The 19,009-nt window shown below is 44.2% G+C and overlaps 1 protein-coding gene and 1 pseudogene across 2 annotated transcripts; one reads left to right on the forward strand and one right to left on the reverse strand.

Annotated features, from left to right (window-relative positions):
- Window positions 1-4,537: 4,537 nt before the first annotated feature.
- On the forward strand, window positions 4,538-5,155 carry LOC104593569 (small ribosomal subunit protein eS4 pseudogene; annotated as a pseudogene).
- A 3,737-nt stretch (window positions 5,156-8,892) lies between these two features.
- LOC148790263 (heavy metal-associated isoprenylated plant protein 16-like) lies at window positions 8,893-18,586 on the reverse strand. Of its 2 annotated transcripts, XR_016078222.1 has the most exons (6): window positions 18,572-18,586; window positions 18,341-18,464; window positions 14,230-17,077; window positions 14,036-14,114; window positions 9,693-13,934; window positions 8,893-9,616 (listed from the first exon to the last, which is right to left on the reverse strand). XR_016078222.1 is itself a non-coding variant. In XM_088890905.1 (3 exons), exons 1-3 carry the CDS (start codon window positions 14,233-14,235, stop codon window positions 13,627-13,629), a joined length of 393 nt encoding a protein of 130 aa, XP_088747031.1. In that variant the 5' UTR covers window positions 14,236-14,364; the 3' UTR covers window positions 12,863-13,626. The 2 variants fall into 2 exon arrangements, 1 of the variants encoding a protein (XP_088747031.1); XM_088890905.1 differs by lacking the exons at window positions 8,893-9,616; window positions 18,341-18,464; window positions 18,572-18,586 and having other exon boundaries at window positions 12,863-13,934; window positions 14,230-14,364.
- Window positions 18,587-19,009: the final 423 nt, after the last annotated feature.

The following is a 19,009-nucleotide window of genomic DNA, read 5'->3' on the forward strand; positions in this document are numbered from 1 at the left end:
GCGAGGTGGCCACTTAACGTATGGGGCGTCTTTGATCATCATCAAGATCTCAGTCCGCCTCGTGTTTAACGGCGTATAATCCGTCCGAACTGCTAATGGAGCTCGGGACGGCTGGCTCGGCTTCGCCTCCCGGACCGGGTTTCTTCTGTCACCTAGGTTGGAGGGTTCACCTTCTCTTTTCCTTTTCTCGACACCGCCTTCGGTCCTTTGGTTGATCTCTTCCTCTATTCTTATGAACTTGTTCGCGAGCTTGAGGAATTCGGCCACGGTCGCGGGCTGGCTGGCTACCATGTGCCATTTAAACTCCTTGTGTGCTACCCCTCTCTTAGCCGCTGCGAGCTGTACTGCGGGGTCTAATCGTGGTATCTGCAAGCACACTTCATTGAACCGCATGATGTAGCCCCGGATGGATTCTCCTCCTCTCTGGACTACTCCGAAGATTTTTTCCTCAGTTCTGGGGCACCGCTTGCTGGTAATGAAGTGTGCGGTGAAGACCTGCACGAACTGGGTCCAGCTTCTTATTGACCCTAGGGCTAGGTTCCTGTACCAGGTGCGGGCCACCCCCTGAAGGTGGTGGTGAAGGCCACGCACATGTATGATTCACTGGCCCTAGCGAGGTGCATTTGGGACTGGAAAGCATCAACGTGGTCGTTGGGATCAAAGGACCCATCATACTTGTCCAATGGTGGGAGCTTGAAGTCTCTAGGCATGGGGACTGCTAGGAGTTCTAATGCGAGGGGGGGAGGAACTGAGAGAATCGGGGCAGCTTTTACCTCGTTCGAGCTCGTCTCTTCCTTATCTCTGAGCTCGGGCAGGACACGGGTGGCAGTTCGACGACTTCGCCGGCACCTTCATTGAGTGGGCCTGGTACTGGCACTGCTGGCCTCTGTGTTGCCGAGCTCGATGGGCCCGAAACATTGGTAGTCTGCTGCCAGGGTGCTGAATCGGTTCTCCGTGAGCGGGAACTCGGGCCTGGAGTGCCGAGGTGCTGACCTTGAGAGCGAGGTTCCTGACCCGCCTGCGAGCTGCGAGGCAGGGGTGATTTTTCTTTCCCTTCGGCCTGGGGATGAGGCCTGGCTGTTAGGGGGGTTCTGGGGTCGAGAGGCTTTTCCCTGGTGGGGGCGTCCACCCTGAGGGGAGGCCTTAACCGGCTTCGGAGCAGGGTGCCGAGGTGGAAGTAGCGGTTGGTTCAGAGGCAGTTGGGGGAACTGCTGCTGATAGTGATGCTGGGAGATGTTGTGCAGTACTTGGTGCTGCTGGAGCTGATGTTGCTGGAATTGTTGCATTTGGGCTTGCATTGCCCGCATGCATTGCATCAGGTCGTTCAACTGGTTCTGGCTGGTTGCCAAAGGGACAGCAGTTGGTTTAGTAAAGGTTGTTTCGATAGGGAGAGGAAAGGGGATGCTCATGGCAAGAAGGTTTACGGGCGCCACTGCTTGTGGCGCATTCAAGCTGGGGATCCCATCCACTGAAAGGGGGATGGTGAACTGTCCGACACACACCATGGGGACTTGAAGTTGTTCCCTGGTGGTGTTTGTCTCCGTGCCACGTCCGGCGTTGCTGGAAGAAGCCATGAGTGTTGGGGTTTTTGGAGAAAAGAGGTTATGAGAGTAGAGGGAGGCTTTTAGAAGCGAATATCCCACAAACGGTGCCAATTGATGGTGCGCAATCCGACCGGTCCTAGCTATCAACGACTTTGCCTCTGAACGGAGCTACAGGGAACCTGAAACGGAGAAGAGAAGGAAGCTCCTGGGGGAACCCGGTGGGATGGCTCCGAAGCTCAAGTTAGAATTCTCTCAAAGGCAAGATAAAACCAAATGGCGCAAAGTTCACATACCTTGCTCTTAGGGGGTAGGGAGCCTTTTATAACCACCTCGTGCACTCACTTCTAAGCTTCTGTCAGGTTGGGTATGATTACCTCTGGGCTCCTACCAGTTCGGGTGTCATCCCCTCTGCTGGACAGAACCGCCACTGCTCTCTTTGTCAGAGCCGTCTCTACGACTGGCGATGATGGTGGCAGGTGGCCGTTGAAGTGCAGCTGTCAAGCGTCAGATCCCAAGTCAGTTAGGTGCGCCGCCCTTGGATACGGACCTCCTCAATGTCAGGTATGGTACGTTTGTTCAGTTCGGCATCCTGGAGGCGAAGTGCTGGAGTGGTGAGCAAGGTGAAGTCTTGAGTTCGGATAGGGGAGTGTCCCGAACTGCCATGAGGCGGGCCAGTTCGGGTCATTGCCTTGTGTGAGGCTCGGAGCCTAATGGAGAGTTCGGGCTCCTTGTAGGGAGTTCGGGCCCCTAGTAGGGAGTTCGGGCTCCTAGTAGGGAGTTCGGACTGCTGGTTCCTCCCTTCGGTGCTCGCGCCGTGGGCGCGCTGTTGTGCCAAGCTGTTTGCCTTTGCTACGTGTTGAGTGATTACGAGGTCGGGCCAAATCTTCCTTCATCATATACCTTCATTGTGAAAAATATATTGGGTAACGAACGAATCAATGACTCCTTCTTTTGTGACAATAAACCAATTCAATGACTCCTTCTTTTGTGAGATGTCGAAGAAAATGGTTTCTCACATCTATGTGTTTGCTCCTACCATGTCAAACTGGATTCTTGGATAGTTTTGTGGCTGAACTATTATCACAATATATCCGTATACTCTCCTGCTTGAAACATTGCACAATTCAAATATTCTTTTCAACCAAATAGCTTGACACACACAAGAAGCTGCTGCTATAAACTCTGCTTTTGTTGTAGACAATGTAACAACTTGTTGTTTCTTTGATGCCCATGAAACAGCCCCTGAACTCATCATAAAGACATGACCAGAAGTACTTTTTCTATCCTCTAAGTCTCCTGCATAATCACTATCACTGAAGCCAATAAGATCTAATCCTCCTTTTTGATAAAAGATACCAAAATCAAGTGTACCTTTCAAGTGGTGTAAGATTCTCTTTGCAGCAAGGAGATGAAGCTCAGTTGGAGATTCCATAAACCTGCTAATTAAACTTATAGCATACATAATAGCAGGTCTAGTTGCTGTTAAGTACATCAAACTTCCAACAATTTGCTTGTATAAAGTACTATTAATTTTCTTTCCTTCATAGTCCTTCATGAGCTTCAAACTTGGTTCAATTGGAGTTCCCACTGAGTTACAGTCCATCATCTGAAACCTATCCAAGATCTCCAAAGCATATTTCTTTTGTGTGATGAAAATCCCAGCTGCTAATTGCACTACTTCGATGCCAAGAAAATAGTGCATCATTCCTAGATTGGTCATCTCGAATTCTGCCATCATGGACTTTTTAAACTCCTCAAACATTGCTTGATCCCTGTGTAGATTAAATCATCCACATAAAACAAACAATCAGAATTTTCTCTGCAGATTCTGATTTAATAAAAAGAGTATGCTCATATGGACATTTTTTAAACCCAGCCTTGGCAAAATATGTCTTAATGCGGTTGTACCAAGCTCTAGGTGCTTGTTTCAGCCCGTATAAAGCCTTCTTCAACCTATACACTTTTTCTTCACTTCCTTGTTGCACATAGCCAGGGGGTTGATCTATAAAAACCTGCTCATCCAGATTGCCATGTAGAAAATCTAGTTTTACGTCCATTTGAAAGATTGGCCAATAATTTTGTGCTGCCAAAGCCACCACCATTTGAATAGTATCATGCCTTGCAACTGGAGCAAAAACTTCCTTGTAATCAACGCCAAATTGTTGCTTGTATTCCTTTGCAACGAGTCGAGCTTTATACTTGTCTACTTTGCCATCTTTGTTCAACTTAGTTTTGTAAACCCATTTAACACCAATGGATTTTTGTTCTTTGGAAGTTTCGACAGCTCCCATGTGTTGTTTCTCTCTATTGACCTGATCTCTTCATCCATGGCTTTTTGCCATTTTGGATCTTTGACAGCTTCTTGGAAGGTTATTGAATCACAATATGATAATAAAGCATAATGAGCAAGAGTATCATCAGAATGATCACCACTAACCTCATAATCCTCCATCCATGCTAGTCTTCTTCTGATTCGTTGAGATCTTGAACTTGCACCTTCTGTTTGAGCTTCAGTGACATCAAGTGGCTGCTGCAACTGATGGTCAGGTTGTAATGACAAAGGTGTATCAGAAATAGTTTGCATTTATGCTCCTTTTTCTTCAAAGTCCACAGGTATTGGTTGCTTTCCTGTGATTGGATTGAATAACTTGTAAGCCTTTGACTGCTCACTAATTCCAAAAAAGACACATTTTTCACCTTTGTCACCCAACTTCTTCCTCTTCTCATCGGGAATGTGTGCATATGCAATGCACCCAAAGACTTTAAAATGATCAACCGATGGTTTCCGCCCATCCCAAGCTTCTTGTGGAGTATGAAAAGAAACAAAATGGCAAAGAACCCAGCCGATCAGTTGCAGACCTTTCCCTTTCTTTTCCCCCTGCTCTCTTTCAAGTTGAACAGGAGGTGTATGAAAAGAAACAAAAGCAAAGAACCCAGTCGGTCTTAAACTAGAGAAGAGGAGAAATACTAAGCAGGAAGAGAAGGGTTTTGAGATGAAAAAAGCTAGCTTGCTGGTTGATGGAAAAGTTAGGTCAGACAAGACATATCCAACTGGTTTCATGGATGTTGTGTCAATTCCCAAGACAAATGAGAATTTTCAACTTCTGTATGATACAAAGGGTCATTTCTGCCTCCATTCTATCAAGGATGAAGAAGCAAAGTTCAAGCTCGGCAAAGTTCGACCAATGCAATTTGGAGACAAGGGAATTCCCTACCTGAACACATATGATGGTCGTACAATCCACTATCCAGACCCCCTCATCAGGGCTAATGACACTATCAAGATTGACCTTGAGACCAACAAGATAACAAATTTCATTAAGTTCGATGTCGAAAATGTTGTTATGGTGACAGGTGGAAGAAATAGGGGGCATGTTGGAATCATCAAGAACAGGGAGAAGCACAAGGGAAGCTTCGAGACTATTCTTATTCAGGATGCAACAGGCCATGAGTTTGCTACTCGTCTAGGGAATGTTTTCACCATGGGCAAGGGGACAAAGCCATGGGTGTCTCTTCCCAAGGGAAAGGGTATTAAGCTTTCCATTATTGAGGAAGCAAGAAAGCGCATTACTGCAACAGCAGCCTCAACCGCCTAAATCATTTAATTTAGTAGGTTGGCATCAGTGACTCTTTTGCTTTTAGATCTTTAGTTTTGTTCTTTTTAATATCAATATCATGCGACTTGAGGTCATGATCCAGTGCTACTGACCTTGGTGGAGCCATCTCATCGGGCAACTCCTAGCCTCTAAGCACACAAAGGCTTGTCCTAGCCTACCTTGGCCTGGACGCCACATGGGTTTCTTCCATTGTAGAACTACCCCTGTCACAGTTGATATCAAAGCTAATCTATTGACTGTTTAGAACTCATGTAAAAGGCAAAGCTAATCTATTAACTGGAGAGCATAATTTTATTGATGAATTTAAACCATTAAATACAACTAAATCAAAGATGTACGTAGCAGAAAAATAGGCAACAACTAACCCATGACTAAAAACTCCTAAGCTCATGACTTTTTCCTAAAGAATTGGTAAACACTACCTAACTTCCTAAAGAATAGGATTACAAATTTATTCTGCTGAATAACAACAAAATAATAAACTTTAACACCCTCCCTTAATGCACCTTCACAAATGCACCCAATTTGAGAGGCTTGGTTAGTATATCTGCAACCTGGTCTTCACTGTGACAATAAACCAATTCAATGACTCCTTTTGTGAGATGTCAAAGAAAATGGTATCTCACATCTATATGTTTTCTCCTACCATGTAAAATTGGATTCTTGGAAAGTTTAATGGCTGAACTATTATCACAACATATTTGTATACTCTGCTGCTTGAAACAATGCAACAATTCAAGTATTCTTTTCAACCAAATAGCTTGACACACACAAGAAGTTGTTGCTATAAACTCTGCTTCTATTGTAGACAATGTAACAACTTCTTGTTTCTTTGATGCCCATGAAACAGCCCCTGAACTCATCATAAAGATATGACCATAAGTACTTTTTCTATCCTCTAGGTCTCCTGCATAATCACTTTTAAGTAGTGTAAGATTCTCTTTGCAGCAAGGAGATGAAGCTCAGTTGGAGATTCCATAAACCTGCTAATTAAACTTACAACATACATAATATCAGGTCTAGTTGTTTCCACAATACATAATATCTAGCAATACAACTCCAGGAGCTGGTTCAGCCACACCTATTTCCACAATAGTCCAATACTTCTTGGATCGCAGAAAATTCTCCATCAACATACTCCAGTGATCATAATGACCATCAAAGCGAGGAATTGCTAGTTGCACATAGCTGTTGTCTGATGCCATTGTCGCCTGCTGGTTGTCTGCAAAAGAACAAAATAAACCCAAAACCCTTGTTGGCTCTGAGACCAAATATTAGTGCTTAAAACTGTTTTGAACTCACATAAAAGGCAAAGCTAAACTATTTGCTGGAGAGCATAATTTTATTAATGAATTTAAACCATTAAATACAACTAAATCGGAAATGCACGTAGTAGAAAAGTAGGCAGCAACTAACCCATGACTAACAACTCCTAAGCTCGTGGCTTTTTCCTAAAGAATTGGTAAACACTACCTAACTTCCTAAAGAATAGGATTACAAATTTATTCTGCTGGATAACAACAAAATAATAAACTTTAACACAGATTGCCAATCAACTGAAACTGAAAACTTCCAACTTTCCAAGAAATTAATGATAGAGATGCTACAATCCCGAGAGAAGTCAAGTCAAACAACACGTAATATTTCAAGGGTTTTTTTTATATATATTTTCCCTCCTTTCCCGAGTTGATCTCCATTAAAGTTGCTTTGAAGAGATCCAGAGGTCTGATATTAGATATTACCTTCCTTGTTGTTGTTTAAAACCATGTCGTCACTCTTGATGCGAACAATTGGGAATTGCATCGTCAGTCAAACTAACTTGTGGATGCCGTGCCGATGCGTTCTCATCACATGGCCACTAGTGTCGCGACCAGATTTGAACGCGTCCTTACAAGTATTATTATGGTGGGTTGATTTGGCGAGTTGGCTTGCCCGTCTAATCAAATCATTAAATTAAGAATTGCAAAATTTCACATTTAAAGAGGAGGGAGATTACGTGTTCCGTGAAATTCATGAAGGCTTCTGCGGTATAGCCTTGGCCCAAAAGGCACTAAGGTAAGATGCAACCAAACTGATACGGAAGTGTGATAAGTGTCAAAGACATAGTATTTGCCACTAACCAGCCACAACACTATCGACCCTCAGCAGTCCTTGGCCCTTTGCTAATTGGGGCATGGACCTCCTCGGCCCCTTTCCACAAGCAATGAGAAATAGAAAGTACCTCGTCGCCATCATCGACTACTTCACCAGGTGGGTTGAAACCGAATCCCTGGCCACCATCGCAGTTAGGGTAATCCAAAGTTTCTTCTGGAAAAACATCATCTGCCGCTTCAGCCTCCCCCACATGCTGGTCACGGACAATGGGAAGTAGTTCGACGACGGGAGGTTCAGAGAATGGTGTGCCTCCCTTGGCATTAAGCAACAGTTCACCTCAGTAGGCTACTCTTAGACGAACAACCTAGCCGAGGTCACCAACCAAACTATCCTAGATGAACTGAAGACTAGATTTGATAGAGTAAAAGGCCTATGGGCCGACGAACTAAATAGTGTCCTATGGGCATACCAAATGACATCTCAGACAACCACGGGAGAGACCCCATTCAACCTAACTTGTGGCACCGAGGCCATCATTCCAGCAGAGATCGACCAACTAATAATTTGAACTGAGGTATACAATGAGGCCGAGAATAGTGAAACGCTTAGAGCAAACTTGGACCTATTGGAAGAAGTCTGAAAATAGACCCAGATTAGAGTGGCGGCCTACTAGAAGAGAGTGGTCCACTACTACAACTCAAGGGTCAAAGAGAGGCACAACTGAAAAAGGAGACCTCGTCCTCAGAAAAGCCATGGTGCCCAAACCTGGCATAGGCAAGCTCGGTCCCAACTAGGAAGGTTCCTATAAAGTCAAGCAAGTCATTGTCCCTGGCACCTTTCGGCTCGAGAACCTAAATGGAAGACAAGTCCCTCAGACATGGAACTCGGAGAACCTTCGTATGTACTACCAATGATTGTAATCCCTATTAGCTGAACAATGAATAATAGTGCAAAGTTTCTCCTCAGCTCATTCTTCAATGTGTGTAATTTCTTAATTCTAAGTGGCCAAGACCCCTCGACTGCACGACCAACCGACACGCATAACCTCCTCTAAGGCCCCTACGCTTGGGCTAGATTGTGGTTGGGACATACAGCTCGTCTTGAGCCAAACGTCTGTCCAACCTCTGTAGAAGAGGCAAGGACAAGTAGGGGCCTTAACTGCAAACCACAATAAGCACACTTGACCTATAATGAGCAAAAACAAAACTTAAGTACCTTGTCAGGAAAAGCAAGCCAGGTCAGCCTAGGTATCACTCACCTCGCCCCAAGCCTCGAAGGCAAGCAGCCACCTTGGCTCCACAACACCTACCATGAAAATGGAAAGAGGAACGTAACCCCGATTGCCTCGGTGGTTCGCATCAGCACATAACTCTGATCACCTCAGCAGTTCACCTCGGCCTCGCCTAAGTCGATACTTAAGGGAATAAAAGTAAGCCAATCGAGCTACACCTTGGTGGTATAGCTCGCCCTCGGACACACCCACTAACTTCCTAAAGCGAGTGTCTAAGTAATGAGCCACCTTAGGCTATTTTTTGCCCACTTGTGACCTTTCGAAGGGGAGGGGCATGGATCTCTCAGGAAAAAAAGAAAAAGAGAGAAAAAAGAGAAGAAGAAGAGAAGAGAGAAGAAGTAAACAAAGGCACAAGATATACAAAAAATGCTCCATTCCATATTCATTATTTAGCATACAAAAAATTCTAGCCTCAGAAGGGCAAGCCGAGCTCATTTACAATAACAAAAAACAAAAACAAGGAAAAGAAACATGGGGGGCCAACTATGTATCGCCCTTGGTTGGAGGAGCGACAGATTCCTCGTCGCCTACGCCAGCAACATCAAAGGGACCTCGATAACGTCTTCGGGGAGCAGGGAGTCTGAAAGCACTTGCAACTCGTCTACCCAAAAGTCGGGCATCATCTTCAGGAGCGCCTTTTTAGTGTCCTCAGTCCCCTCCAAGTAGGCCTCAAACCCGTAATCAGCCAGGCACTTCTGATACTCTGGAGTTTGTTGCCAAACGATGACAACTTTCTGGTAGTTGGCCTTGGCCTCCTCAGTTGCTACCTCGGCCTCTGTTGCCTGAGCCTTGGCATCCATTGCCTCCCTTCAGTCCTCCAATGTGCCTCCCTCCTCCTCGAACGCCATCAATGACTCCTAAGCCCAAGCGAGCCAAGCCTTCTCGGCCTTCAGATCATTCTCCACCATCTACCGGAGCTACTTCTCCTTCAGTAATCAGAGGGTCTCACTCGGGCTACTCTCGGTGGAGGCCACCCACACCTGCAACTATTCGCTTTTCTTCTCGAGCCACTACAGATGGTCGAGAATGAGATCGACCCGATCCCCCAGGCCGATGTAGTGGCAACAGACCTGTAGTAGATATCCCATTAGTAAAAGCAAAGCAAGAAGCTAAAAGATAACGAGGCAAAATTTGAATGGAACTCACCTCGGCCATGAAGTCCAGGCTCTCATCCCGAATGACAAGAGGATCAGTCTACATCATCTCAAACCGATCCCCCAGGGGGATCATCCCCTTGATCAGGGCCCTACCAACCCCCTCAGAGTTTATGGAATCCCCTTCGGGATGCCCCACCTGGGGTGGAATAAACAACTAAGGCACTCCACCTCCTCGGTTGGCTCTGAGGCAGAAGACAGAGTAGACGAAGGCCTGGTGGTAGGCCCTTTGGTAGACAACATCCTTGGAGCAATAGGTGGCTCCCTCTTCAGTTAGCCGCCCTTGGCTAGGCGGTCCTTGTGCACCAACCTTTTTTTTTGGAGGTGCAAGTGGCACCTCGGCTGGCCACTTCTTAGCAACCTCCCTTGGCTAGTTTCCCTCTGCTGGCCTCTTCCCTCTATTGCCCCTCCTCCATTGGGGGCTGGTGGTCGAGGGGTCCCCTCTACAAGCGCGGACCCCCTCTCTACCCTCGTTGAGGGCACCTCGAAAAGCCTCCTCGACGTTAACCCTCCGAATAGACCCTCAGCGGCCCCTTTCTTACTTGCTAGGGTGCTCTCCAACATCATGCGCTTGGCGTCCAGTGGCATCTCTATAAGAAAGAAAACAAGAATTAGTATCGAGTAAAAAAGAAAAACCGACACAAGGACTCCTACCGGGAAGTGCTGAGCCCCGCAAAAACTAGAGGAAGCTCAGCCTCCACCAGGGGCTTGGCCTGAAGCATTCCCAACACAAGGAGATGGTCTACCGTGATAGCTTCATCGTCCCAAAGCATTGGCTTGGCCTTCTCGGCAACTAGATACATTTCCCCCCATTCCTACTTGAACGACCAACCCTTAGGATAGGAGATGAAGAAAAACTTTTCCTTCCAGCCAAGGACGGACGAGGGATTGTCTAGGGGTCAGCCTCTCTGAGAGTGGAAGTAGTACATGCCTACCTCGGAGGTGTGTTTCCTCGATACAAGCATAGCTCGGAACATCTTCGACGTCAGGATTTCTTGAAGCCGAGCCACCACCAGCATACCGATGATTGCCCTGATGGCATTTGGGACTAACTGGCTATGGGTAACCTCATACCATTTCGATAGCTCGGAGATCAACGGATGAAGGGGAAATCTGAAACCAAACTTAAGTGTCCATGGTTGATCGCCAATGTCGGGGACCCTCATTTGATAAGACAGAGAGATGTGATACCTCTTAGCCAAGGACTTGACTTCGTCATAGTCAAGGGTATTGTCAAGCTCCGAGCGGGGTAGGCGCTCTACATTCATCCCTCGGGCAGCGTATTTGGCCACCATCCTTGGGCTGAGCTCGGCGACCGGTCCCCTTTCCACCACTAAGGGGGACCCTTTAGCCTCCCTTGGTGCTGCAGACTCAGCACTTTTGCAAGATGGGTCCTCACCCCCTCGTTTGCACTCAGCATCCCTAGGGGCAGCCCTCTCCCTTAGCACCTCGACCGCTTGGCACAGGGCTGGGATCTTGGGGACTGATGAGCCTCGACTGGAGCTAATGGGGGTTGGGGTGTGGAAGGAGCTTGCTCCCGAGGAAACCGGGATTTCATAGCATTTGGGACTGGAATCAGAGAAAGATAGGGTGTTTACCTAGGATGAAGACGAGGACAATGAAGACAAAGAGCTCTAAGGGTGAACAACTAAAGCTGAGGGCTCTGGGAAGTAAGGAACTCTTGGAAGCAAAGGCACTGAAGAACAAATGGTGAGTTGATGCTTGATTAAGGCCCCTATTTAAAGGAAAATGGATGGCCCAAATTGCATTGGATCCAATGGCTACCGAGCTACCGCCTTTATGACCCCATCCGCTCACTGACACGCGTCACCTACCTCGGAAGACGAAATGATGCCAAGCGAGCCAACTTGCCTCCTCACTACAACTCGTTGGTATGCCCAGCCGTGCTGACTTAGTAGGGACATAGTCCGGTTCGCCTACATCCCATCCCGCATACGGCAACAACTCCGCAACCCGTTGTAGGCACGATCCCCAACCCACGCGACTCGAATCCAGCACCGAGAACCACTTCCTCCACAGCCCACGACATCGTAAAACAAGATTCCCTCATGAAACGACTAAGTCACTAGCTCGGGCACCCTGGCATTTCCTCCTCGGCTCTTCCAACCGAGGTTGAGGCCCCTATAGAATCTTTATCGCCTCGGCAAGGCATCAGGGGACACACCCAGCATTCACGCATGGCTTGGGGGCAAGTCTCCCCCTCGTCCACACGCAACAGTAGCCTCAGCGCCGAAGCTGAGGTCCCCTGCAGGAGCAACCAAGTCGAGGCCCAACAAGAGCCTCAATCATCACCCGTGAAGAACAAAGGTGAGCCAACACCACCACAGGCCACAACGCACACAAAAGGCCCATCAACGCCTTCCGACTCAGACTGACACACTCCCTTCAACTAAACCCGAGGCCCTCTTAGCTTGGGCTTTCACCACAGTCTCGGGAGTGGGGGACAAATGATGTAGGCGCAAATGGCCCTATCTAATCGTAGGACTCACACGTGTCTGGTAGTGCACGTTAGAGTGGTGCCAATCAGTGAACGCGTGCTGCCCAGCTCAACGGAAATCGAGGAACCAATGGCGTAGAATCACTTGGCGGCCTATGATGGCCACACACCCCGTGTACGGGCTCAATCCCCACCATCCGAACTCACCTACCTCCAGGCGGCTTCAAGTATAAATATGAGGTGACCCCCCCTCCAGGTAAAGGATCGAATACTTGAGCTCTCTCACTAGAATTTGAAATGTATTGCTCTCTAGTGACCTCGTTTGGGTGCTTGCACCTCAGACCTCATTCACTCTACACCTCGGTACTAACTTGACCATCGGAGTCCTCACCTCGGGTCTTCACCCGAGGCCTTTGACATTATTTTCCTTCGTGCAGAATCGACCCCTTGGTCCTCGGCCACCTCGGACGCAAGACATAGCGACCGCAGACTTCGGATCTTGGATCCTCATCACCTTAGTTTCTAGTCCTCAATCACCTCAATCCTCGGACCTCGGGTACCTCGGTCCTACTTAGACTTAGGAGTGAATTGACAGTATTGTCCCTCAGCTAATCCGAGCATCAACAAGATACTTTTCCACTTTTCTTCTTCATCTCTTCATTGTTTTTCTTTTTCTTCATTGTAATTATACACAATTTTCATTATTTTGTTTTCTTTATAATTTATTTTACTTATCAAATTCTTAATTTATCATCAAGATATTATTATTATTTATTTTTTCTTACTTTAAACTCCTTGTTTTGTTAATTCCAAATTAAATGGCATAATAGGTAACATGATGACTTACTAAAATAGGTATTTAATTGTCGATTTTTTGATTGGTTGAAGTTTTATATGCTTTTAAATTGAACACATTTAGTTTATTATACTACTGAATTGATAGATTTCTTAGTTAAATTTGAAACCAAACAACATGAATATTTTTTGCTACATGCTCAATAATATATATGCATTTTCATGTTAATGTTTTCTCTGTGGGTACAATAGCTGTGCATAAACAGAATGTTGCCTTAAACCGTGGACATCCAAAACTTGTTAAATGAGAGAGAGAGAGAGAGTATCCCAAATTCCCAAAGTTTCATAATAATGTATCAAACCATGGGACAAGCTACTAGTAGAAAAATTAAGATAATTTAATTACAAATCAGGAGGCCAAAAATGAATTGCTGTTATTGCCTTTTCATACTTAACTAGAGATGGGCAAGACCCTTTTAGTTATGGGCCCAGATCCTAGTCAAAAAAATTCTAAATCAAAGAAGTTGGATTAGAGATCTAGAGAGAGAGAGAGAGATTGGAATATCTGAAACGCTGTGCCTGTGGCTGATTGTTGCTCCAGTCACTCTTTGTTCCTTGCTTGGTGCTCCTGGAGCTCTGGCAAAACCACAGTTGTTTGAATCACAGACACAACTCACATGATAGCACAAGCATCAGCGCTGGTGTTGGGATTGGGAGATTGATAAACACAATACTGAGGCATACTATAAGCAGCCTGGTTATAGCTGAGAAACCAATCAACAGGCTGAACTGTGGCTGCTGTTGTTGATTGGCTAGTATTAGTTTTCTCCTCCTTTTTCTCCTTCACTTCAGAAACGCTAACCAGCTCCGCAGACCCCAAACTCTTCCTCAGAGACACTGCCAAGGTGATTGAATCAATCCCCTCCCCTTCAACAACAATCTGACTCTTATCTTCACCTTGCAATGAAGCCGATTCAACCCCTGCAACAGTGAAAAACAAGCTGATCATATTGAAGGGTTTACTTCCATTATTGTCTCAAAATCCATATAAGTTATATAATAGATCAGATGGGTCATCTTACCTTGTATTCCAACTGCTATCTTGAGGGCTTTAATGCGGGATTTTGAGCCATTCACAGGAACCTTGATCACCACCTTTTGCTGCACAAACAATCGATCATCAGTTTCTATTGAACTCTCTACTTTCCAAAACTGAAATTGATCAGAACCCAGAAGTTAATTAAAGCTCTACATCTAAGCTAGCTCATAGCTATACCTTCATTGTGTTTGTTGGGTTACTGGGTAACGAACAATGGATTTTTGTTTGCTCTGTTTGTTGCACTGAGCCTCCCTCCTCTCAATGGATCTATTTATGGACATCAGATTGCCAATCAACTGAAAGCTTCCAACTTTCCAAGAAATTAATGATAGAGATGGTACAATCCCGAGAGAAGTTAAGTCAAGTCAAACAACACGCCATTGTCGTATAATTCAAATCTGATGAGTTAAAAGTTTAAACCCCGCCGTCATTCTTGACGCCAACAGTTGGGCGTTGCAGCGTCAAGCTAACTCGTGGATGCCGATGCCGACGCGTTTTCATCACATGGCCACTAGTGCCACCACCAGATTTGAACGCGTCCTTACTCGTATCATTCTGGCGGGTTGACTTGGCGAGTTGACTCGCCAGTATAATCAAGCCATTAAATTAAGAATTGCAAATTTTCACATTTAAGTGGGCCAATCAAACATAATTAATCTTCTATTCTTTACCCGTTCAAAAATTAAATAAATAAATAAAAATCTCAAACAAGATCTCATCCCTTGAGCAAATTGCAAATTGGATTTTGTTTGATCCTGTGATCATGCAAGTCTCGTCCACTTTGCCATTCACATATTATATTTAATAAATTGTTAGTATTCTCAATGAATTTAGGGAAAATTCCCTACTCTCTATTTTGGGTTTAGTGCCACTTTGGTCCCTAAACTTTAAAATGCAATAATTCAGTATCCTAACTTTTAAAACTTGACAACCAACCACCCAAACATTGACAAAAAATATCCTTACCTTTTCTATTCAAAAAAGTTGGGTCACCATAATGCCCACTCAAGTGACCCTAACTTTCTTGAATAGAAAAGCAAGGACTTGGGACTGTTAATTTTTTGTCAACATTTAGATGGTTGATAAAAATATTAAATAACACTTGAAGGGTGTCTGTGTCTTTTTCAAATGTCAATTAATGGCTGGTTAACAGCTATCTAATGGTAGGTACCGGATTGTTAGGTTTTAAAAGTTTGAGTACTGAATTGCTGCATTTTAAAGTTCTAAGATTAAAATGACACTAGACCCAAAATACAAGTACTAATCCGAAATTTTCCAATGAATTGTTATCATCAAAACACATAGGGTCAAAGTGGGATTTTCAAGCCCAAACTATTTTTGTGCATGACTCATCCACTTGATGTTATAGAGCCTCACATATTATTCTTAGATCAGCAAGAAATGAATGTGCTATTACGCAACCGCACTTGGGAGTTAGTCCCTCCTGCTGATATGAATTTGGCTGGATGTAAATGACCTCTTGTCTTAAACAGAACCCCGATGGCACCATTGGAAAAGGTTTTCACCAATGCCTAGGTCGGGAATACATGTTGAAACCTTTGATCCAGTTGTTAAACAATCATCCATTTGGTTAGTCCTTGCCATTGCCACCTCACACAACTAGGTGACTAATCATCTTGATGTTTGATGAGGGGTGATTTGGCCCGATCAAGTATGCAAGGGACATGTGGACACGACCTGCCAACCAAGTGACAAATCGGCGTATGAAGTCATGTCAGCAAAGCAGGGGACCTCAGGCACTCGATTACTCCGAAGCCCGGGGTACCTCGGTACCCACTTGCACTGAGGTACCGAGCAACCAAACTTAGAAGCTCAACAGTCGTCTCCGAACTTCTCGGGATCACGCCGCATAACCGTAAACCTTATCCTCATCCTACCTAAATCGGAGGGAAATAATAAACCTCATTAATTAGTTGTGTTACTCTCCTACTAAAGCGGAACGGATCCGTCCGTCGCCGGCCGTGAGTTTCGGGAATGTTTCGCGAGACCTACGACAGTCCAGATATATAAGGGCATCAACCCCCAAGATCTAGGTACGCGCTATTATTTGTTCACTAGCACTCTAGCACTCAAATATTTAGCTCGCATCCATAATACAATACTGACTTAAGCATCAGAGCGAGCTTGCCGGGTTAGCCACCCCGGGTTTTCTGATCCTCTATCTTGCAGCTTGGTCTAGTTCGCCACGCAACTAAGATCCAGGTCATCTTCTAGCTAGGAGCTTCCAGATTGTGCACTATTAATGTTCAAAATACTTTCTTACAGGAAGAGCTTTCTGAAGCAGTGCTCATGAAATTGCCACTTTTACATGCTCCCATTACAGAACACTAGACTGCTGTTAAGTGTACATATCCATTGTCAAATTATGAGCACTTAAAATCATTTCTTATTACTTTCACACCTAAATCCTTTTTCTTCTATCCCTAGCTCTAACCCCTTTAAGAGGTTCTGTAGATGGTCTTATATGCATGTGATCAAACCGTTTCAATTTATTTAATTACATTTTTTTAAAAAAGAAAATGCAATCCAATAGAGTTAAAAGGATGCACCAACTAAGGCTTAGTTTGGAAAGAGTACAAATGCAAATATGTACAGCGAAATGCTTGCATTTGTGCTGCTTCCAAGCTCAACCTAAATGGTGGTTTGGTTGGCATGTAAATTGGGTATTCCCAAACGAGATGTGATTTCGAACCCTAGTATTGACAATCATCACCTTTGAGAAGAGTTATCAATGTTGCTAAAAACAAAACAAATCCAATTCAGTTAGATCAGCATCGTTATTTTGTCTACAGTCAGTAAACAAACAGAGAGTAATTAAGGTCGATGTAGATGATTGTGAAACAATCTCTCCTCATTTTAATTACTTAGATATGTTCGAGAGTGACGAGCTCTGTTTGACCAACTTTCTTTCTTAATGTGCTCGTCAAGGCAACGGGATCCATTCCATCTCCCGTCACCACCACCATATCTTTCTCCTTCCCATCCAACTTCACAGACTCAACACCTGTATCAAAATCACAAGTTTTTAATTACATCATTTCAATTTAAACTCTTTTCTAATATCAACTAATAAAATATATCACCTTAGAATGTTCTAGGTTCAAATCACATCACTAATAAAATATTTCTTGACCATTAGCTCGGCCCCAATGGCCCCACCAACCCCTCTACTTCACACTAATAAAATATATTTTGACTATCGGTTTTTAGGTCAACGGTTTGATTATTTAATTTGAATGTATAATCTATTTTAAATTAAAAAATAAAAAATAATTAAAATAAAAAACATTTAAAACTGTTGTTCGAATTAAACGAGTCAATAAGTTTCTGACCAAGTTAATGATTTTTGGCCCAAATACAAATTAGAGATGAAACGGAACTTATTGCCTATTTCCTAAGATAAACGGTCCAATCGTCTGGATCAAAAATTTGAAAACACTGGTCTAACATTTATGCTTTCTTAAAAGACCAAATGACATCAATGGCGCCTTCACCAACTCTAAAATGGGTAGCTTTGGCCAAAGTTGTTGTTCATGCCAGTGTTATAAAACCTCTCCCTAAGGTTGAACCACTCTCTCCATGTCCATGGGTTAGCGGTTCAACCATATGAGTCAAGGGGTCAATTCGTGATGCCTATTATAAAATTTAAAATAAAACCACAAAACAAAAATAGATAATTGGGAGCACAAGACCCAATAGAAGTGCCAACAAAGCGAATTCAAATCAGCCGAAGGGGTGCCCCACAGCATCCTACAGTACATTCCCGCCTTGTATTAGGAACATCTCTTCTGAGGATATGTATCAAAAATGATGAGACATTATCCGGAGATATTCTTAATAAACGTGGTGTGAGACATTGTGGGGCGCCCCTTGTGGGGGACTGATTTGAATTCCAACAAAACCATCAAGAGCACAAGACCCAATAATCTGTACTGGCCATCAGTTCACCGGTTCAACCATCTGGTTCATCAAAAACCCTGAAACCGAATACTTTTCTTCATGGTTTTCAAAACCAGGCCAGACCGGAAAAACTGGGTTACCCCAGAACTGTCTTTTGGCCAAAAACCGTTGATTTGATCAGCAAACCACTGATCCAACTGGTCGAACCGCCCAACAGTTTTTAGCCTTTTTTTTTTCAGAATGAACCGTCTATCCGATTCGAATGATCGGACCATTTGACCCAAAAACCGAACTCTAAACAGTTTGTTATCCGGTTCAATTTTAAAAACCTTGCTTTTCTCAATGAATATCCATGTTCAATACATACCGCAAGCCCCTGCAGCGACCCTGAGGGCCTTTGTCTGGCATTTCTGGCAGCTCATCTCCACCTTCAGAACTATCTTTTGCTGCAACATAATTACATCACACAATAAATCTTCTTGTAATTAATCCTTCATGGGCAGAAACTCAAAACAATTAATGGAGAAAACTAAGCAGCATTTTAGCTAGCAAGAGACCAAAAAGAAAAGAGAAAACAAAAGATGAAATTATTAGCTACCTTCATGTTGCTCTGCTCAGTTGATAGAAACAAATCAATAACAGATTATGAGCTTAAATTGACACCTCAAATGGAAATGGCTGAGAGAACAAAGACAAATCAGACTTGCTTGCAACAGGAGCTTATGGAGAAACAAGAGAGAAAGCTTGCTCTCCTTTTAATACAAACCCAAAAGCCAAAGTGAAGTTGCTGAGAAGTTTCTATTAAACTTCTATCTCAATGACTCGGTTTGATTTCCTTAGATATAAAGTAAATTTGACAGATCTGTCAGCATCCATTTACTAAACTTGGCCGGAACCTAAAGTCCTCGTGTCTGCTTTCTAGGAAGTTTAAATGAAGGGGTGTTAACGATATTTGAAAATCTGATTTCGAATTCTATATTCGATATAATCGAATTGAATTCGGATAATTTGAATATCTAATTGGTTAAATTTGGAT

The sequence above is a fragment of the Nelumbo nucifera genome, chromosome 7, assembly GCF_055504915.1.
Source record: "Nelumbo nucifera cultivar China Antique chromosome 7, China Antique-T2T, whole genome shotgun sequence".
Lineage (NCBI taxonomy): Eukaryota > Viridiplantae > Streptophyta > Magnoliopsida > Proteales > Nelumbonaceae > Nelumbo > Nelumbo nucifera.

Coding starts and splice junctions, on each gene's coding strand:
- LOC148790263 (XM_088890905.1), bottom strand. Junction 13,935..14,035: donor GATAGCAGTTGGAATACAAG/GTAAGATGACCC, acceptor TCACTGTTGCAG/GGGTTGAATCGGCTTCATTG.